The 22,319-nt window shown below is 45.5% G+C and overlaps 2 protein-coding genes across 4 annotated transcripts in view; both read left to right on the forward strand.

The window, feature by feature from the left end:
* Positions 1-419: 419 nt before the first annotated feature.
* On the forward strand, positions 420-14,951 carry FASTKD5 (FAST kinase domains 5). Its single transcript, XM_010378976.2, has 2 exons — positions 420-545; positions 12,216-14,951. Exon 2 carries the CDS (start codon positions 12,406-12,408, stop codon positions 14,698-14,700), a length of 2,295 nt encoding a protein of 764 aa, XP_010377278.2. The 5' UTR covers positions 420-545; positions 12,216-12,405; the 3' UTR covers positions 14,701-14,951.
* The window catches only part of UBOX5 (U-box domain containing 5), a 54,886-nt gene continuing 32,987 nt past the window's right edge, over positions 421-22,319 (forward strand). For all 3 annotated transcript variants that reach the window (XM_010378977.2, XM_010378979.2, XM_010378978.2), the window contains exon 1: positions 421-545. The gene's annotated coding sequence lies outside the window, so the exon portion shown is untranslated. The remainder of the gene's footprint in view (positions 546-22,319) is intronic.

Genomic DNA, 22,319 nt, shown 5'->3' on the forward strand with positions numbered 1-22,319 from the left:
GTTAGCCAGGATGGTCTCGATCTCCTGACCTTGTGATCCGCCCGTCTCGGCCCCCCAAAGTGCTGGGATTACAGGCTTGAGCCACCGCGCCCGGCCGCCTGGCCTGTATTTTTAATAGAGACTGAGTTTCACCACCTTGGCCAGGCTGGTCTCGAACTCCTGACCTCAGGTGATCCGCCCGCCTTGGCCTTCCAAAGTATTGGGATTACAGGCGTGAGCCACCGCGCCGGGACTAAGCTGCTTAATGACTTCTAGAGCGATCCATTCAGAAAAGTGGTTTTCCTCTGCAGGTCCTAGACTCCCCTGTCTCCTCAACAACGTCCTCCAGTGGAAAATGTCCTTGGGAAACGCTGACAGAGTCTTTTGAGCCTCGGCCGCATCCGTTACTCGCGCAGCAGGCGGAAGTAGCGGGCAGTTGGCCGGAAGTGGGGCTGTGAGGCCCACTAGGGGAGAGAGTGTCTGTGTCGCCGCCGCTGTCGCCGCCGCTGCCACCGCACGCTGCGTCCCCGGTTTGGTGTTGCGGCGCCCACCTTCAGGAGGATCAGGTGAGTGGCGGCGGCCGCTTCCCGCGTTCACGACCGTCCTGGGTCTTGGCCTGTGCCTCCTGTCCTCCTGGCCGGCCCAAGGCTGACACGCACCGAGGCCTTATTCAGCTCTTGGCCGGGGTTGGGATTGCCTCTCGCAGGCCTGACTGTGGTGAGAACTTCAGTGACTCTCGCTGCTCCTGAGTTTGTGATCTTTGGCAAGGGGCTTATCTGACCCTTGTTTTTTTCCCTCTGTGAAATGGAGATCGTAACAGTACTTACCTCACTGTGCTGTTATGAGAATGTAGTTAGATATTCTGCCGCGCCTCTCATCACACTTTGATGTGCATGCGAATCGCTTAGAGATTCTGATTCTGTAGGTCTGGGGTGGGGCCTGAGATACTGTGTTCCTAACTAGCTTCCGGACGAGGCTGAAGTCTCTGGGGCGCAGACCACACACTGAGTAGCAAGGCCCTACAGTATGTTGCTTAGCATTTGTAATGCGGAGTCTTCAGTAAACATCAGTATGATAGAATGTATACTTTCGCCCCATTTTTAGCAGTTTTTGGTTGCAGAAGCCTAAGGGTAGTATTGATGGCCTTCTCCCTTTTTCTTTCCATGGGTAAGAATAGTTGCTCTTTCTCTTTCTGTGCAAACCGTGACACAGCTCTTCTGTCTTGGCTCAGGGAACTTTGGGTCCCCTCATATCAGCTATGTTCATCAGTCTCGGGTGATGCTTCACTGATCAGACCCTTGGACAGTGCTTCATCCCGTGAAGCTGATAGCCAGCTGCGTTGGCACCAACTGTGGCTGACGTTTTGTGCTCCAGTCGTTTGTTGCTGCTGGAATCTGAATTCACATTTTCTACACTGTGAATAGTAAGAATGGCCGCCTTTCCAGAACTAGATTCTGCAGCTCACTGACCTGAATGGTCTTGAGCAAGTCCTCGGATAATTTGCTACTACCTGGTAGACTAAAATAAAATCTGGGCCTGGCGAGGTGGCTCACGCCTGTAATCCCAGCACTTTGGGAGGCCGAGGCAGGCAGATCATGAGGTCAGGAGATCGAGACCATCCTGGGTAATACGGTGAAACCTCGTCTCTACTAAAAATACAAAAAAATTAGCTGGGCGTGGTGGCGGGCGCCTGTAGTCCCAGCTACTCGGGAGCCTGAGGCAGGAGAATGGCGTGAACCCGGGAGATAGAGCGTGTAGTGAGCCGAGATGGCGCCACTGCACTCCAGGCGACAGAGCGAGACTCCGTCTCAAATAAATAAATAAATAAATAAATAAATAAATAAATAAAAAAAAATCTGAAGATTCTGTGCTGCATAACGTAACTTAAAAAGTGAGGCCTGGGCCGGGCGCGGTGGCTCAAGCCTGTAATCCCAGCACTTTGGGAGGCTGAGGCGGGCGGATCACGAGGTCAGGAGATCGAGACCATCCTGGCTAACACGGTGAAACCCCGTCTCTACTAAAAAAATACAAAAAACTAGCCGGGCGAGGTGGCGGCGCCTGTAGTCCCAGCTACTCGGGAGGCTGAGGCAGGAGAATGGCGTAAACCCGGGAGGCGGAGCTTGCAGTGAGCTGAGATCCGGCCACTGCACTCCAGCCTGGGCGACAGAGCGAGACTCCGTCTCAAAAAAAAAAAAAAAAAGTGAGGCCTTTGGCAGTTATGCAGGTCTAATGTTTAGTAGTATGATTTTCTTCCCCATCCATTGGTTTATTTTTTTAGTCCCTAATAAGGCCTTGTTGCTCATCATGTGAATGAGTCAACTTTGATGTAAAACAATTCTAAGGTCAGGTGCAGTGGTTCATGCCTGTAATCCCAGCACTTTGGGAGGCCGAAGTGGAAGGATTACTTGAGCCCAGGAGTTCGAGACCAACCTGGGGGCAACATAGGGAAAACCTGTCTCTACAGGAAGAAAAAAAAAAAAAAACACAAAAACAAAAAACCAAAATGTAGCCAGGCGAGGTGGCGCACTTGTAGTCCAAGCTACTTAGGAGGCTGAGATAAGAGGATCGCTTGAGATCCTTGAGCGATCCTCGCCTGGTGGGGTGGGTGGGTGAGAGGTGGGGGGCGGTGGTTGAGGATGCAGTGAGCCGAGATTGCACCACTGCCCTCCAGACTGAACAACGGAGTGAGACCCTATCTGAAAAAAACAAAAGAATTCTGAAACTCCTTCTGAAATACTGTACTATACAGCCTTGCAAATTGTAAAAGCAGATAAAACCAAGTGTTTATTGAGCTGTACTTGGGCCATTTATTTGGGAATTTTCTCTTATGATGACTGTGTTCATGCAGCTACTTCTCTTTACCTGCCTGGATTTTGTAATTCCTCTAGAAGTCCCATTTAGATGGGCTGAGAGGACATGAGTGCCTACTCCCTGTTGTTATGTGGAGAGGTTTTCTAAAGACAGGGTTTTATGAAACCCTTTAAAAGCAGTAGCTCTAACAGAATCATCTATAGGGCTTAGTCATACTGTATCTACCCACATGCTTCTTGCCATTCTGATAGAGGAATAGCAGAGTCTTAGAAGAGAAGGGGGAGGGCTGTGTGGCTGGAAAAGTTTCACAAATGATTGCGATGTGCTGTTTTTTCTCCTATCAGCATGGAGTCTAGAACAAAGAGGAAGGGATGGATTGCTAGATTAAATAATTTTAGTTTGGTTTAGACCTACGAGTGACACTGAACTTGACCTAAACACCTTTCCACTAGTGCCTCACCTTCACAGTACTGGTAGACTACTCTCTCAGAAGTCCTGCTGCTGTGTGGAAACAGAAACACAGAAGAGTCCAGCCCAGTTAACATCTACATTAACAGCTAAGGGCCTTATTGCCAGTCTCTAAGCCCTCACTAGGGGCTTTGAAGTTTTGGAGATTCTCAGCAGGAGACCCTCAGCACCTAGAGAAAGTTCGGGTTCTTTGCCTTTTTTTTTTTTGGTAGAGACAGGGTCTCGCCATGTTGCCCAGACTGGTCTTGAACTCCTGGCCTCATGTGATCTGCCCGCCTCGGCCTCCCAAAGTGCTGGGATTATGGTCATGAGCCACCTGCTTAGCCAGTTTTTTTGCCTTTTTAATTCTCAAGGTTGCTCAACAAATTATTTGCTGAGACAAGAATGGGGTTGGAGTGTTCATTTATTTGTGACAATTTTATTGGAACATAGAAAGGAAAAGTGTTAGAATTGAGGGATCAGATCTGGTGACTGGTAAATTGTATGTGTTTAAGGTGTCATATACTCAGTCTACAGTTAACAGGATTCCTTCCTCTGCCTGGTCCCCGTCCTCTAACTTCTAGACTCTAGTTTAAAATGAAGCTATTCGGCCTTGCTCAGACCTGTATGTGGAAGGGAGAAAGGTAAGGTTCCTCAGTCTTGTGAAATCACATCATTCAGTGAGGTTTGGGCATTGCCTTTTGGAACTGACAGGGTTCAGGGGTCTCTGAGGCTCTACTCTGTTTCGTTAGGCCCCCTAAAGGGGAGAAAGGTATACTTGGGGCACTTAAACTAGGAAAGGAGTTTTGTGAAATCATATCAGGTATCTTTGACCTTTATTGAAAGAGTCAGGCCGGGCGTGGTGACTTCCGCCTGTACTCTCAGTACTTTGGGATGCCGAGGCAGGCAGATCACTTGAGGCCAGGAGTTCGAGACCAGCCTGGCCAACATGGCAAAACGCTGTCTCTACCAAAAAATACACACAAAAAAAATTAGCTAGGCATGTTGGCGTGAGCCTATAGTCTCAGCTACTTGGGAGGCTGAGGCAGGAGAATTACTTAACCTGGGAGACAGAGGTTGCAGTGAGCTGAGATCACGCCACTGCACTCCAGCCTGGGCAACAGAGCAAGACTCTATCTCAAAAAAAAAAAAAAAAAAAAGTCAGGAGTTAATTGACTGAGCATATCATAGTGTTCCCTTTCTAGCTTTCTTATGAATTTTCAGAGAATCCTTGAGTAAGGAGGAACTAATCTTTTCAGGTATGTTTTCCCTATCTGGTCATCCTGACTGCTTCTTCTTTGCAGTGTCTTTTCTCCCTACTGTTCTTCTCTGCTGCTTCCGTCTCTTCCTTGTTTTTCTTTCCTTCTGGATAGTACTCAAGGCCAACTTCTGAAGCGGCTCTATTTCAGACCTGTATATATAGATATGGTTTCTATAGAGTTACTGTAAATGTTGCATGGTGAAAAGAATAAGTAGCCACTGTTTACCATTTGCAGGTTGGCCCTTCATGCCTCTAAGATTCCTTATTTTGTTATCATTTCTGTTATTGAACATCTTTAAAGAAGTTATTAGATAGTAGAAAGTGCTTGCACTAAAAATAACTTTTCAATATTTTCCTTATCCATTAAGTTACTTTCTCCATTCATTATCTTGAACAATACCATAATATCTTGATAATTCCTGCATTTTGTAAATTTAATTTTTGTCAAAATTGTACATGTACATGGTTTAAACAGTCAAATAGTTCAATAGAGCTTGTAGCACTAAATAATAGTTTTCTCCCCCCACACTTTTCTTTATGAGATGGAGTCTCGCTCTGTTGCCCAGACTGGAGTGCAGTGGTGTGACCTTGGCTCACCACAACCTCTGCCTCACAGGTTCAAGTGATTCCCCTGCCTCAGCCTTCTGAGTAGCTGGGATTACAGGTGCCTGCCACCACACCTGGCTAATTTTTTGTATTTTTAGTAGAGATGGGGTTTCGTCATGTTGGACAGGCTGGTCTCAAACTCTTGACCTCAAATGATCCTCCTGCCTCAGCCTTCCAAACTGCTGGGATTACAGACTTGAGCCGCTGTGCCCAGCCTAATTTTTGTATTTTTAGTAGAGACAGGGTTTCACCATGTTGCCCACGCTAGTCTAGAACTCCTGGACTCAAGCAGTCCGCCCACCTCAGCTACCCAAAGTGCTGGGATTACAGGTGTGATCCACTGCTCCTGGCCATTACTCTATTTCTTTTTTCTTTTTCTTTTTTTTTTCTTTTTGAGACAGTGTTTTGCTCTGTCGCCCAGGCTGGAGTACAGTGGCACCACCTCTGTTCACTGCAACCTCTGCCTCCCAGGTTCAAGCGATTCTCCTGCCTCAGCCTCCCGAGTAGCTGGGATTACAGGTGTGCACCAGCACTTCTGGCTAATTTTTATATTTTTAGTCGAGACAGGGTTTTGCCATGTTGGTCAGGCTGGTCTCGAACTCCTGACCTCGTGATCTGCCCACCTCAGCCTCCCAAAGTGCTGGGATTACAGGCGTGAGCGACCACACCCAGCCGGCCACCACTGTATTTCTAAGTAACACATTTGTGTTGCTATTTCTTGATTTCTTTCTTCTTTTTTTTTTTTTGGAGGCAGAGTCTTGCTGTGTTGCCCAGGCTGGAGTGCAGTGGCATGATCATAGCTCACTGCAACCTTGAATTCCTGGGCTCAAGCTGTCCTCCAACCTCAGCCTCTTGAGTAGCTGGGACTACAGGTGCATCCCGCTATGCCTGACTGTTTTCTTTACTTTTCATAGAGACAGGGTCTTACTGTGTTCCCCAGGCTGGTTTCAAGCTCCTGGCCTCAAGTGATCCTCCTGCCTCAGCCTTCCAAAATATTGGGATTACAGTTGTGAGCCACCACACCTGGCCGATTGTACTTTTTTATTATGGACTTTGAGGCTCTAGGTCTCTTGTATCATCAACCTCCCCCTACTCCTCCTCTTCTCACTTGATCCTCCCAGTACAGTTTGCTCATAATTTTTGGTTAGGCTAATATCAAGATTTATGTTAATAAAACTATGTTAGTATTATTCTCAACTGAATAGGGAGTATGATATACTAATATTTTCTTTATTCTTTTTATTTATTTATTTTTTGAGACAGGGTCTCTCTGTGTCACCCTGCCATAGCAGGATCACAGCTCACTGCAGCCTTTACTTTTTGGGCTCAAGCGATTTTCCCACTTCTACCGCCTGAGTAGCTAGGACCACAGGTGTGTGCCACCAGGCTTGGCTAATTTCTAAATATTTTGTAGAGGTGGGGGTCTCACTACATTGCCCAGGCTGATCTCAAACTCCTGGCCTCAAGTGATCTTCTCACTTTGGCCTCCCAGAGTACTATGATTACAGGAATGGGCTGTTGCATCCTGCCTGTGATAACATATTCTATCTTGTGTAACTTTTTTGTCTTCCCTGGCATTAATAATTTTTGTTACTGTTTTTATTAGCATGGCTTTTTGTCTCCTTATCTCTTGTTCGTGCCCAGATGATCCGGTAGAAATATGATTCTCCTCTCCTGGATACTGTCTGTGTCATCCAGCATGAGCTGGTTGCTCTTTATGTCTGTTCACAGCTCTTGTCCTGGGATCTTCCTTCACCTGTTTCCTGGGGTTTCCCTTTGCTTCTCTGTATTGAACCCTAGTTTCTGGATCCCATATCTCTACTGCCGACTTTCAGGTCTTCAATTGTGGTAGCTCTCTTTACTTTGATCCTGGAGCATCCCGCAAACTCTTTCCTTCATGTAGATTTCAGCCTTTGAGGTCTTCTCTTTGTTCTTTTTTAAAGTACAGGTTGAGCATTCCAAACCTGAAACTCCAAAATCCAAAATGCTCCAAAATCTGAAACTTTCTGAGCACCAACATGATACTCAAAAAAAAATCATTGGACTTTTTTGGATTTTGGATTTTTGAATTTGGAATGCTCACTGGTAAGTATAAAGCACATAGTCCAAAAACTGAAAAAATTTAAAATCTGAAACACTTCTGGTCTCGAGCATTTTGGACAAGGGATACTCAACCTGCAGTATAAACCATAGTGGTAGAATCCTAGACTGTTAGAGGTGGAAGGGACTTTCAGGCTTACCTAGTTCTAACCCTCCAGCTCCCTGGGACCTGGAAATCCTAGAAGACCATTGATTGTTCAGCCATCCCACCCCATACTGCCCCTCGAACCTGTGTTTCCTGACACTCATTCTTGTGTCTCTAGTCCACCAATAATGTGGGCTTGGGAGTCAGACAGTCTTTAGTATTAGGCTCCACTCAATCCCTTGGCTGTATAACTTTTGGCAGGTTTCTTAATCTTGTGGTCTCTTTCTCATCAATAATATGGGGATTAAAAGAGTCATATGAGGCCGGGCGCGGTGGCTCAAGCCTGTAATCCCAGCACTTTGGGAGGCCGAGACGGGTGGATCGCGAGGTCAGGAGATCGAGACCATCCTGGCTAACACGGCGAAACCCCGTCTCTACTAAAAAATACAAAAAACTAGCCGGGCGAGTTGGCGGGTGCCTGTAGTCCCAGCTACTTGGGAGGCTGAGGCAGGAGAATGGCGTAAACCCGGGAGGCGGAGCTTGCAGTGAGCTGAGATCCGGCCACTGCACTCCAGCCTGGGCGACAGAGCGAGACTCCGTCTCAAAAAAAAAAAAAAAAAAAAAAGAGTCATATGAATTCAAAACACTGGAGCTGCACCAAATATTGATGTTCTAGGAGATGGTTCTTTTATTTCCAGACCACGTATAGTAATTTCATTAAGTACTCAGATAGAATTAATTGAAGACATTTTAATTATTTAATGTTTTTAAATTAACATCATTTGTAGAGATATTTGTTAATTCTTGTTTATGTGCTATTTGTTCCACTGAATATTAGTGTGTACATTTTCATGTGTTGATGTCTGCCACACATTTATCTTGTAAACCAGCCTCCTAGACAGACATTTTCTGTTTTTTGCTTTACTATAGCACAGCTATTTTTTTTAAAATGGGGCCTTTAAAGCTATTTTTTTAGGATCTACTTCCTTTTTTTTTTTTTTTAAGACAATCTCTCTCTTTCACCCAGGCTGCAATGCAGTGGTGTGATCTCAGCTCACTGCAACCTCTGCCTCCCGGATTCAAGTGATTCTCCTGCTTCAGCCTCTCAAGTAGCTGTGATTACAGGCGCACTACCATGCCCAGCTAATTTTTGTATCTTTAGGAGAGATGGGGTTTCGCCACATTGGCTAGGCTGGTCTCGAACTCCTGTCCTCAAGTGGTCTGCCCACCTTGGCCTCCCAAAGTGCTGGGATTATAGGCATGAGCCATCGTGCCTGGCCAGGATCTACTTCCTAAAATGAGATGAAGACTACAGATTTGAACAGTGTATGGCTTTAGTTTCACATTGTGGTGGATTAAATTAAATTACAAATTTGAAAGTAGGTCTTCTTTTTTTGAGATGGAGTCTTGCACTATCGCCCGGGCTGCAGTGCAATGGCGCAGTCTCGGCTCACTGCAACCTCTGCCTCCCAGGTTCAAGTGATTCTCCTGCCTCAGCCTCCCGAGTAGCGGGGATTGCAGGCGCCCTAGCTGCAATTGCAGGCGCCCGCCACCACGCCCGGCTAGTTTTTTGTATTTTTAATAGAGACAGGATTTCACTATGTTGGCCTGGCTGGTCTTGAATGCCTGACCTTGTAGATCCACCCACCTCGGCCTCCCAAAGTGCTGGGATTACAGATGTGAGCCACCGTGCCCAGCCAAAAGTAGGTCTTAAAAGCCCTGTTCTGTCAATTGGAGAGCTCTGTTACCTGCTTTCTCTGTCTTTTTGGTTCTTTGTTTTTTTGAGACAGAATCTCTGTCACCCAGGCTGGAGTGCAGTGGCACCGTTTTGGCTCACTGCAACCTCCACTTCCTGAGTTCAAGCGACCCTTGTGCCCCAGCCCCCCGAGTGGCTGGGATTACACGCTTGCGCCACCTTACCTGGCTAATTTTTCTATTTGTAGTAGAGATGGGGTTTCACCATGATGGCCAAGCTGGTCTCGAACTCCTGACCTCAAGTGATCTGCCTGTCTTGGCCTCTCAAAGTGCTGGAATTACAGACATGAGCCACCACGCCTGACTGTCCTGCTGTCTCTTTCGTTCCTGCCTTTCCTGTGCTGTAGTATTAATTGAGTTTCCTAATTACTATTTTGAGATTTTGAGGACTATAATCTTCAATTATCATCTAAATATTAAAGAGCAACACTATTTTAGTACTATTTTTCTGTATTTTTTCTAATTTTAATTACATTTATTTATTTATTATTTATTATTTTTTTTGTAGACAGCCTTGCTGTGTTGTTCAGGCTGGTCTCAAACTACTGGCCTCAAGCAGTCCTTCTGCCTCAGCTTCCCAAAGTGTTGGGATTATAGGCGTGGCCAAGTTTTTCTAATTTTTTAAAAGCTGGCCATCTGCATTTATAGAAATAGTAGTGTATAGTAGAGATCAGCAAACTTTTTATGTAATGGACCAGACACTAAATATGCTTTGCAGACCACACAATCTGCCACAGTTACACAGTTCTGCTCTTGTAGCAGGAAAGCAGACATAGACAATGTATAATGAATGGCCTAGCTATTTTCTGAAAAAACTTTGTTTACAAAAGCATGTGAAGAGCTAGATTTGGTTCTCAGGACATAGACTTCTGACCCTTGATCTGAACCATACACTGAAATTTGGTGGGCAGAATGGTCCACAGGTGGTCAGGCATGGTGGCTGACGCCTGTAATGCTAGCACTTCAGGAGGCCAAGGTAGGAGGATCACTTGAGCCCAGGAGTTTGAAACCAGCCTTGGCAATATTGTGAGACTCCATCTCCACATACATACACACACACACACACACACACACACACACACACACACACAAACTGGGTTTGGTGGTGTGCACCTGTAGTTTTTGCTACTCAGGAGGCTGAGGCTGAAGTGGGAGGATTGCTTAAGTCTGGGAGGTCAAAGCTGCAGTTATGCCACTATACTCCAACCTGGGTGACAGAGTGAGATTGTCTCAAAAAAGAAAAAAAGAATGGTCCACAAGCCACAGTAAAGAACCAAGTGTATAAAAATTTAGTGTGAGAGAATTCTACTGTGATTCACACAGAAATTCATACATATGTTCCTGCCATCCAGAGAAACCTGTGTAGCTGGGCTACTGGAACAGAGCCACTGGCCTGCCCTGCTGTTCTTTGATGATGAACCAAATGATGATGTGCTGTGGGCTCTGGAAGAAAGTAGCTGACAGCAGAGTTGGGCAGGCATTTCAGAAAATCATTCTGGCACCCTTGGAACTTTTATGGAGTTTTCTGCAGCAACAGCTCTGTCTGGTATATCAATTGACAACTCAGGTCTCCTTGGGTCTTGCTTGTCAGGCTTTGGCATTTAAGTGGAAAGAAAAAGAGTAAGCGCTCAAGCCTGTAATCCCAGCACTTTGGGAGGCTGAGACGGGCGGATCACGAGGTCAGGAGATCGAGACCATACTGGCTAACACAGTGAAACCCCGTCTCTACTAAAAAAATACAAAAAACTAGCCGGGTGAGGTGGTGGGCGCCTGTAGTCCCAGCTTCTTGGGAGGCTGAGGCAGGAGAATGGCATAAAACCCGGGAGGCGGAGCTTGCAGTGAGCTGAGATCCAGCCACTGCACTCCAGCCTGGGCGGCAGAGCGAGACTCCGTCTCAACAAAAAAAAAAAAAAAAAAAGAAAAAGAAACTTTAAGGAAAGCGAGAGCACAGCAGAATCAATTTCATAGTCTCTCATGGTTTCTGCCATGGGAGAAAAGTGGGCATTATACTGCTCACAGGCAGAATAAAGACTCACTGGAAGCATTGCTAAGCTGCCTCCTCCAGAAGATGTCAGCGGGACAGTTGTGTCAGTTGGTGTTCCCTGAACCTTGAACCCAGCTTTGGGGTACTCTTTGCTTCCCACCCATGAAGTGACAGTGAGCAGACTCTCAACCTTCTGCTTTCTTCCTCCAAAATGAGTGAGTTTTTGAGTATACTTTCTAGTAACAGAGTTACTCTGTAACTATGTAATAGTGACTCAAATTCTGTTATAAGCTTCCTGGAGAGGAGAGTAGGCATCTTCTAAAAAGTACAAGAACAGCATTAGAATGACAGAATTTTGGAATTAACAGTTTTGCACTATAAGAACAGGGAGGACTATCATGGGTATAACTAATTAAATCTTTTTTTTTTTTTTTGAGATGGAGTCTCACTTTTTCGCCTAGGCTGAAGTACAGTGGCACGGTCTTGGCTCAACGCAACCTCTGCCTCCTGGGTTCAAGCGTCCTGCCTCAGCCTCCTGAGTAACTGGGATTACAGGTGTGTGCCACCACACCTGGGTAATTTTTTGTATCTTTAGTAGAGATGGGATTTCACCTTGTTGGCCAGGCTGGTCTTGAACTCCTGACCTCAAGTGATCTGCCTGCCTTGGCCTCCCAACTTGCTGGCATTACAGGCATGAGCCACCACACCCGGCCAACCAATTATCTCTTATACCAGATCCCACTTTTTACTTAGTGCTGTTAGCATAGCAGTTTTTATAAACATTCTTCAGGTAGGACCTGTATGTCTTGATATCAAAGAGATGGAATGAGTTGCTCACTTTTGTTCCCAGCCTTCTTTCTAGAAATCTGCCTTCCTTCTTCCTGTCAAATGTTAGCAGAGCACCGTCTCTTCTTTAGCTGTCACTGCTTGCCTTGTACAGTGAAGGAAGTCTGGTGAGCAGCAGTCCAGGAACTGCCCAGGGGTACCCTGGGTTGGGGGTTTTCCTAGGCCCTTACACAGAGCACACAATTTATCCTTGATATATGCTGTCTTGTGGTTTGGGCATTTACTGGCATTGAATTTCCTTGAGTGGACAGTAGTGTAGTTTCAACCTGTTTTTTGTAATGTGTAAATTTGGATGCTTTTATAGGTAGAAGCCACTCATTCTTCATCTACCCTTTTTTCAGTATCTGGCACCAATTCTGACCCAGTCATTTGTGATCCCTGGCTCTTGTGATATGCGGAAGATTTCCAGGCAGTTTTTGTGGAACACCTCCCTGTCCAGCTCTAATCAAGCACCATATAAACAAGAAATTGCCTGGTCAAACCTGTGAGGACTGTATTCTGACTGCCAAAAAGATCAATACTGACACCAGAATGGCAGCTACTCTCAAGTCGTTAAAACTTTTAAGATACCGAGCATTTTGCAGTCCTTCTGCCTGTGGTGCAGCCCGAAGTGTGTCATACTGGAATACGAGCAGCACACAGCGTGGGGGACAGGACCCTCCAGAACACATTAGCCTCTGCCATTCTGCCAAAAAAGTTAAGAACATTTGTAGCAGCTTCTCTTCTCAGAGGATCCTCACAACCAGCAGTGCCCGCCCAGGTTTGGAATTCAGCAAGACTTCTTCCTCCAAGGCCAGCACATTGCAGCTGGGCTCACCCAGGGCCACAGGAGTTGATGAAGAGGATGTAGAAGTTTTTGATTCCTTTGCAAACATCCGAGTTTTCCTACAGCTAAGACCAGAATACCGTGTTCACAGCTATAACGCATCCGAGACTTCTCAGCTCCTGTCTGTTTCAGAAAGTGAACTAATTTTGCACAAAGTCACAGTTTATCAGAATAAACTCCAGGCTCAAGTCATTGTTGATTATTTGTGTAAGCTGAGCTCTTTGCCTGCAGAGCAGCATCCTGTCTTGCTGCGCAGTACCAGCTTTGCTCTGCTCTGCCAGCTGAGTGTGAAGAAGATACAGCTCTTTGATACCCAAGATCTGATCAATGTTTTGAAAGCTTTTGTCATTTTAGGAATCCCTCACTCCCACTCAATGCTAGATGTGTATGAGACCAAATGTTGCCATCAGGTATGGGAGATGAGTATGGATCAGCTCCTTTTGGTGGCTGATCTCTGGAGGTACTTAGGCCGCAGAGTACCTCGGTTTTTAAACATTTTTTCTAGTTATCTTAATTTGCACTGGAAAGATCTATCCTTGTCTCAGCTAGTTCACTTAATTTATGTTATAGGTGAAAATCGTCAGGTATCCCAGGACCTAATGCAAAAATTGGAATCATTGATCCTTAAATATATAGATGTGATCAATTTAGAGGAGGTTGGTACCATCTGTTTGGGGTTCTTTAAATCAAGTACTAGTCTCTCTGAATTTGTCATGCGGAAAATTGGAGACTTGGCTTGTGCTAACATGCAGCATCTGAGTAGTCACGCCTTAGTGAATATTGTTAAAATGTTCCGTTTCACTCACGTGGATCACATCAATTTCATGAAGCAGCTTGGAGAGATTGCTCCTCAGCGAATTCCTTCGCTGGGAGTTCAAGGTGTCATGCACCTGACTCTTTACTACTCGGCCTTACGCTTCCTGGATGAAGGAGTAATGAATGCAGTGGCTGCGTCTTTGCCTCCTAGAGTGGCACACTGTCGAAGTAAAGATGTTGCCAAGATTCTGTGGTCATTTGGAACTCTGAATTATAAGCCACCCAATGCAGAAGAATTTTATTCCAGCCTGATAAATGAGATTCACAGAAAGATGCCTGAATTCAACCAGTACCCAGAACACCTGCCCACCTGCCTGCTGGGCCTGGCATTTTCAGAGTACTTTCCAGTAGAGTTAATTGATTTTGCTCTCAGTCCAGGGTTTGTCAGGTTAGCTCAGGAGAGAACTAAGTTTGACCTCATTAAGGAACTGTATACCCTCGATGGTACAGTTGGCATTGAGTGTCCAGATTACAGAGGCAATCGTCTTAGTACTCACCTTCAGCAAGAGGGGTCTGAATTGCTGTGGAATTTAGCAGAGAAGGATATGAAATCAAAGCCTGAATTCTTAGAAACTCTCCTTTTACTTGAGACCATGTTGGGGGGGCCCCAGTACGTCAAGCACCATATGATTTTGCCTCATACCCGATCTTCTGACTTAGAGGTCCAGCTTGATGTTAACCTGAAGCCATTACCATTTAATAGAGAAGCCACACCAGCTGAAAATGCAGCCACATTAAGGCTTAAGCATGTGGGAGTCAGCCTTACAGATGATTTGATGAATCAGTTACTAAAAGGGAAAGCAAGAGGACATTTCCAGGGCAAAACTGAGTCAGAGCCTGGGCAGCAGCCCATGGAGTTAGAGAATAAGGCAGCTGTACCTTTGGGGGGCTCCCTTTGCAATGTAGCAGATAAATCAGGGGCCATGGAGATGGCTGGCCTGTGCCCCTCAGCCTGCATGCAGACTCCAGCAATGAAGCTGGCTATTCAGTTCACAAACAGGAACCAGTATTGCTATGGCTCCAGGGATCTCCTTGGACTGCACAATATGAAGAGGCGGCAGCTGGCTCGGGTTGGCTACCGTGTGGTAGAGTTATCCTACTGGGAATGGTTCCCACTACTGAAACGAACTCGCTTAGAAAAGTTGGCATTTCTTCATGAGAAAGTATTCACCTCTGCTCTCTGAAGGGCATTTAGGGGCATTTCTATGACAAAGCTGTAGGTGTCTACTGTACCAGGTGTTGCAAAATGATTATAAAAGCCAGAATGTAAGTTTGGCAATAAAATAGTCTATTGAGGAGACTTAGTTGTGTCCAAGGCAGATTAGAGCTAGTGTATGTTACTGTGAATTGTAATGTAGTTGGATTGTACAAATTGCTGCAAATGTATACGTTACTCTTAGTAAATAATAAACATCTTAATATGTCCTATGGTCAAGTAAGTCCTTGTTGGATTTTTCTGTTTACCAGCCTTATGTCACAGAGTTTTTAGAATAAAAGTATAGTCAGACATTGTGTAAAGCCAGTTTTTAAAAGTTTTATTCTTTTCTGGAGACCCCCCCCCCCCACTCACAGATATTTTTATTGTTTTTCTTTTTAAGCCAGTTTTTTTTGTTTGTTTTTTGAGACGGAGTCTTGCTCTGTTGCCCAGGCTGGAATGCAGTGGTGTAATGTCAGCTCACTGCAACCTCCGCCTCCTGGGTTCAAGCAATTCTCCTGCCTCAGCCTCATGAGTAGCTGAGACTACAGGCATGTACCACCACTCCTGGATGATTTTTGTATTTTTAGTAGAAACGGGTTTTCTCCAGGTTGGCCAGGCTGGTCTCCAACTCCTGAGCTCAGGTCATCCGCCTGCCTTGGCCTCCCAAAGTGCTGGAATTACAGGTGTGAGTCACCACATCCGGTCTTTTATTATTATTATTATTATTTTATTTTTTGAGACGGAGTCTCCCTCTGTTGCCCAGGTTGGAGAGCAATGGCGTCATCTTGGCTCACTGCAAGCTCCACCTCCCAGGTTCAGGCAGTTCTCCTGCCTCAGCCACCTGAGTAGCGGGGGTTACAGGCGCCTACCACTACGCCCACCTAATTTTTGCATTTTTAGTTGAGATTTCACCATGTTGTCCAGGCTGGTCTCACACTCCTGACCTCAGGTGATCCACCCGCCTCTGGCTCCCAAAGTGTTGGGATTACAAGCATGAGCTGCCACAGCTGGCCTATACCTTGTTTTAAAATAAGAATCTCGGCCGGGCGCGGTGGCTCAAGCCTGTAATCCCAGCACTTTGGGAGGCCGAGACGGGTGGATCACGAGGTCAGGAGATCGAGACCATCCTGGCTAACATGGTGAAACCCCCGTCTCTACTAAAAAATACAAAAAATAAAAATAAAAAATAAAAAAAAAAAACTACTAGCTGCGCGAGGTGGCAGGCGCCTGTAGTCCCAGCTACTCGGGAGGCTGAGGCAGGAGAATGGCGTAAACCCGGGAGGCGGAGCTTGCAGTGAGCTGAGATCCGGCCACTGCACTCCAGCCTGGGCGACAGAGCGAGACTCCGTCTCAAAAAAAAAAAGAATCTCATGCTGGACGTGGTGGCTCACGCCTGTTATCTCAGCACTTTGGGAGGCCAAGGTGGGAAGATTGCTTGAGTCCAGGGACTTTGAGACCAGCCTGGCCAATATAGTGAGACCTTGCCTCTGCAAAAAATATACCAAATTAGCCAGGCGTGGTGTTGTGCTCCCGCAGTCCTTAAGCTACTCACGAGGCTGGGGTGGGAGGATCTCTTGAGCCTGGGAGATTGTGGCTGCAGTGAGCTGAGATGGCACCCCTGACCTTCAGCCTGCACGACAGAGCAAGACCCTAACTCAAAAAAAAAAAAGGGGGGGCCAAGTGTGGTGACTCAGGTCTGTAGTCCCAGCACTTTGGGTGGCTGAGGCAGGCTGATCTCTTGAACCCAGGAGTTCCAGACCAGCACCATGGCAAAACCCCATCTCTACTAAAAATACATAAAAGTAGCTGGGCATGGTGATGTACACCTGTAGTCCCAGCTACCTGGGAGGCTGAGGTGGGAGAATCACCGTAGCTTAGGAGGTCGAGACTGCAGTGAGCCGTGATCGTGCCACTGCACTCCCACCTGGCTGACAGAGTGAGACCCTGTCAAAAACAAAAAAGCTCTCATAGCTTCACTTACATTTCAGGATTTTTCCTCCAGTACGTCTTTTCACATGCTCTAAAATTAAAATTCTTATTCTTGTTTAGATGTGATTGATTGTCCTTAGTTGCTGATTCTTTTTGCTTTAAAGAGCCATTTCAGAATTAGTGAACACAAAATTTTTTCCTGGCTCCCTCTTCCACATTTTTTTTTTTTTTTTTTTTTTTTTTTGAGACGGAAGTCTTGCTCAGACGCCCAGGCTGGAGTGCGGTGGCGCGATCTCGGCTCACTGCAAGCTCCGCCTCCCGGGTTCGCGCCATTCTCTTGCCTCAGCCTCCCGAGTAGCTGGGACTACAGGCACCCGCCACCTCGCCCGGCTAATTTTTTTGTATTTTTAGTAGAGACGGGGTTTCACCATGTTAGCCAGGATGGTCTCAATCTCCTGACCTCGTGATCTGCCCGTCTTGGCCTCCCAAAGTGCTGGGATTACAGGCATGAGCCACCGCGCCCTGCCCCTCTTCCACATTTCTACTTGTCTTGCATAAATCCCCCCTACCCTCCTCATATTTTTCTTCTTAAAACTGGACCTAGAAGAATAGAATTACATAAGCACCTGTTGGGCCAGTGGTTCCCAAGTCTGACGCCTAGGCAGAATGGTTTTCATGGCAGTTAGCTCAGATGAGAAGGAAACACGCTACTTGTTATATTAGGAAGTCCAGTGGGATTCAGGTTTGGTTGTGTTAGAGCACAAACTTAAGGAGATTGTGTATATATAAGAAACATAATATAGGTCACAGATACAATATATGTGATTTGCAAATAGTTTCTCCCATTCTGTGAGTTGTGTTCACTTTCTGTTTTTAATTTTGTTGAAGCCCAATTTATTATTTTTTCTTTTGTTGCTTGTGCTTTTGGTATCATATTTAAGAAACCATCGCCAAATCCAAGGTCAGGGAGATTTACCCCTATGTCTTTTCTGATAGTTTGAGCTCTTTATATTTAGGTCTTTGATCCACATTGAGTTAATTTTTATATGTAGCCTGAGGGAACAGTCCAACTTCATTCTTTTGCATGTGGATATCTAGTTGTCCCAGTATCATTTGTTGAAGAGAATATTCTTTCCCCGTTGAAGGGTTTTGGCATCTGTGTCAAATCAATTGACCGTACATGTGGGGGGTTATTTATGGATTTTTATTTCTATTCCATTCATCTATTCTTCTGCCAATTCCACACAATTGGGAGGTATGAGTCCTCCAACTTGGTTATTTTTCAGTATTGTTTTAGCTACTCATGGTCCTTGCACTTCCATAGGAATTTTAGGATCAGTTTGCCCATTTCTGCAAGAAAAGCCATCGACTGAATCTCTAGTTTGCTTTGGGGAATGTTGCCATCTTAACAATATTAAGCCTTCTAATCCATAATCATGGTATATCTTTTAGTTTATTTAGATTTTTAATTCTTTCAGGAATGTTTTATAGTTTTCAGTGTATAAATCTTACATTTTCTTAGTTTTTTGTTTTGTTTTGTTTTGTTTGATATAGGATCTTGCTCCAGCAACCAGGCTGGAGTGCAATGATGTGATTGTAGCTCACTGCAGCCTCAAATCCTGGGCTCAAGCAATCCTCCAGCCTCAGCCTCCCAAGTAGCTGGTACTACTACAGGTGCACGGCATCATAACCGGCTAATTTTTCTTTGTTGTTGTTTTGAGACGGAGTCTTGCTCTGTCACCCAGGCTGGAGTGCAGTAGCACGATCTCAACTCACTGCAAGCTCCGCCTCCTGGGTTCAGGCAGTTCTCTGCCTAGCCTCCCGAACAGCTGGGATTATAGGCCCCCACCACCACGCCCAGCTAATTTTTTTTTTTTTTTAATAGAGGCAGGGTTTCATCATCTTGGCCAGGCTGGTCTTGAACTCCTGACCTCGTGATCCACGCACCTCGGCCTCCCAAAGAGCTGGGATTACAGGTGTGAACCACTGTACCCGGATGTTAAATTTATTCCTAATTATTTTATTCTTTTTTGTGCTATTGTAGATGCAATTGTTTTTAAAACTTCTTTTATGAATTGTTAATTGTGAGTGTTTAGAAATACAGGTGATGCACCAGGCGTGGTGGCTCACGCCTGTAATCCCAGCACTCTGGAAGGCTGAGGCGGGCAGACCACTTGAGGCCAGGAGTTTGAGACCAGCCTGGCCAACATGGTGAAACCTGTCTCTACTAAAAATACAAAAATTAGCTGGACATGGTGGCACACCCCTTAGCAACTCAGTAGACTGAAGCATGAAAATCACTTGAGCCCAGGAGGCAGAAGTTGCATTGAGTTGAGATCATGCCACTGAACTCTAGCCTGGGTGACAGAGCCAGAGACTGTGTCTCAAAAAAAAAAAAAAAAGACGGATGATTTAACCTGCTATTGTGCTTAATATTCATTTGTTAGCCCTAATAACTTTTTTGTTGTTGTGTGAATTCTTCAGAATTTCCTGTATAGGCTTGTTTCATCTGTGAATATAGTTTCATATTTTCTTTTCCATTTTGGATTCCTTTTTTTCTTTTTTCTTGCTTTATTGCTCTGGTTGGAACTTCTAATAAGATGTTGAATACAAACAATGAAAGTAGGCATCTTTGTCTTGTTCTGGATTTTAGGGGAATGTTTCCAGTCTTTCACCCACCATTGGGTATATACATATGCTTTTCTTTCTTTCTTTTTTCTTTTTTTTTTGAGACAGAGTTTCTCCCTGTTGCCCAGGCTGGAATGCAGTAACGTGATCTCTGCTCACTGCAGCTTCTGCCACCAGGGTGCAAGCGATTCTGATGCCCCAGCCACCCAAGTAGCTGGGATTACAGGAGTGCGCCACCATGCCCGGCATCTTTTTTTTTTTGAGACAGAGTCTTACTCTCAGCTCACTGCACCCTCCACCTCTCAAATTCAAGAGATTCTCCTGCCTCAGCCTTCGTAGTAGCTAGGATTATAGGCACCCACCCAGGCCCAGGTAATTTTTTTTTTGTATTTTTAGTAGAGACAGTGTTTCACCAAGTTGGTCAGGCTGGTCTCGAACTGCTGACCTCAGGTGATCTGCCCACCTTGGAGTCCCAAAGTGCTGGGATTACAGGCATAAGCCACCATGCCCAGCCAATTTTTTTGGAATTTTTAGTAGAGATGGGGTTTCACCATGTTGGCCAGGCTGGTCTTGAATTCCTGGCCTCAAGTGATCTGCCCACCTCAGCCTCCCCGAGTGCTGGGATTATAGGTGTAAGCCACCAATCCTGACGTCTTTTTTTTTCTCCTTTTTTCTTTTTAAGACTGTCTCACTCTGTTGCCCATACTGAGAGTACAGTGGCACTATCATGGCTCACCACAGCCTCGACTTCCTGGACTCAGGTGATCCTTTTGCCTAAGCCTTCCAAGTAGCTGAGGCAAAAAAAAGAAAAGAAAAGAAAAAGGGTCTCACTCTGTTGCCCAGGCTCAAGTGATCCTCCTGCCTCAGCCTTTCAAGTAGCTGGAACCACCTGTGGGCACACTACCACTTCTAGCTAATTTTTTACATTTTGTAGAGCGGAGTCTTTCTATGTTGCCAAGGCTGGTCTTGAACTCTTGGGCTCAAGCAATACTACTGCTTCAGTCTCTCAAAGTGTTGGGATTACAGGCATGAGCCACAACTCCCGGCTGAGTATGATGTTAACTATGGGTTTTTTATAAATCTTTTAATGTTGAGGAAGTTATTTTTTATTTTTATTTATTTATTTTTTTGAGATGGAATTTCGCTCTTGTTGCCCAGGCTGGAGTGCAGTGGCGTAATCTCGGCTCACCACAACCTCCGCCTCCCAGGTTCAAGCGATTCTCCTGCCTCAACCTCCCAAGTAGCTAGGATTACAGGCATGTGCCACCCATGGCTAATTTTGTATTTTTAGTAGAGACGGGGTTTCTGCATGTTGGTCAGGCTGGTATCAGAAACTCCCGATCTCAGGTGATCCACCCACCTTGGCCTGCCAAAATGTTGGGATTACAGGTGTGAGCCACCACACCTGGTGAGGAAGTTATTTTTTATTCCTAGTTTGCTGAGTGTTCAATAAATATAATATGCAGCAAATACTCTTTATTTAAAAAATTTTTTCAGCACACACCACCTTTTGGATGAAGTGAACATTCTTTATTTTTATTTGTTAAATCTGGCAACTGGCCGGGTGTGGTGGCTTACGTCTATAATCCCAGCACATTGGGAGGCTGAGGCAGGCAGATCACCTGAGGTCAGGAGTTCAAGACTAGCCTGTCCAACATGTTGAAACCCCGTCTCTACTAAAAATACAAAAATTAGCCGAGCATGACGGCACATGCCTGTAATCCCAGCTACTCAGGAGGCTGAGGCAGGAGAATCACTTGAACCCGGGAGGCAGAGGTTGCAGTGAGCTGAAATTGTGCCACTGCACTCAAGCCTGGGCAACAGAGCGAGACTTGGTCTTAAAAAAAAAAAAAAAAAAAAAAAAAAACTGACAACCCTAAAAAAATAGAGGGGAGACGGGGAGGGGAGAGGGGGCAGCAAGGGCAGCAGAAAAACAAACTGTTAGTACTATGCTTAGTACCTGGGTGACATGATTATTTGTACCCCAAACCTCAAGCATCATGCAGTATACCCAGGTAACAAACCTGCACATGTGTCTCCTGAATCGAAAATAAAAGTTGAAAAAAAAAATCTGGTAACCCTAAGAAAGATGTAGCATTAAACCAGCGTGGTTTCTTGTTGGGTGAATTGGCAGAAGAGACTTAAATGTGTTTACATGTTGAAGATAGGTTTCAGTAGTAGAGATAAGTTGAAAATTCAGGAGAGAAGCAAGAGCAGATGGAGTGGGCCATGGAGGAGAGGGAAAGGGTTAGGGTCAGGTTGTATGTTGGAGAGACTGGCCACCTCACCTGGGTTCCCATAGAATTTTGCTGACGCTGTTGTTAAGATGCTGAGTAAATGTTACAAAAACCTTTGTAGATCTTGTTTTGAGACTGAGTCTCTTAGGGGAAAGACTGCTTATCTGTTCCTCGTTTTGAGCCTATACATTTCTTAAAAGTAAAAACTGGGCCGGGTACAGTGACTCACTCCTGTAGTCCCAGCACTTTGGGAGGCCAAGGCGGGCGGATCACCTGAGGTCAGCAGTTCAAGACCAGCCTAGCCAACATGGTGAAATCCCACCCATCTCTACTGAAAATACAAAAATCAGCTGGACATAGTGGTGTGTGCCCATAATACCAGCTACTCAGGAGGCTGAGACAGGAGAATTGCTTGAGCCCTGGAGGCGGAGGTTGCAGTGAGCTGAGATTGCACCATTGCACTCCAGCCTGGGTGACAGAGTGAGACTCTGTCTCAAAAAAAAAAAAAAAAAAAAAAAAAAAGGTAAAAACTGAGGCCGAGTGTGGTGGCTCAGCACTTTGGGAGGCTGAGGTGGGCAGATCACAAGTTCAGGAGTTTGAGACCAGCCTGGCCAACATGGTGAAACCCCATCTCTACTAGAAATTTAAAAAATAGCTGGGCATGGTGGTGCATCCCTGTAATCCTGGCTACTCAGGAGACTGAGGCAGGAGAATCGCTTGAACCCAGGAGGCGGAGATTGCAGTGAGCCAAGATCGTGTGATTGTTCTCCAGCCTGGGTGACACAGTAAGACTCCATCTCAAAAACTAAAA

The sequence above is a fragment of the Rhinopithecus roxellana genome, chromosome 13 (genome assembly GCF_007565055.1).
Source record: "Rhinopithecus roxellana isolate Shanxi Qingling chromosome 13, ASM756505v1, whole genome shotgun sequence".
Classification (NCBI taxonomy): Eukaryota; Metazoa; Chordata; class Mammalia; order Primates; family Cercopithecidae; genus Rhinopithecus; species Rhinopithecus roxellana.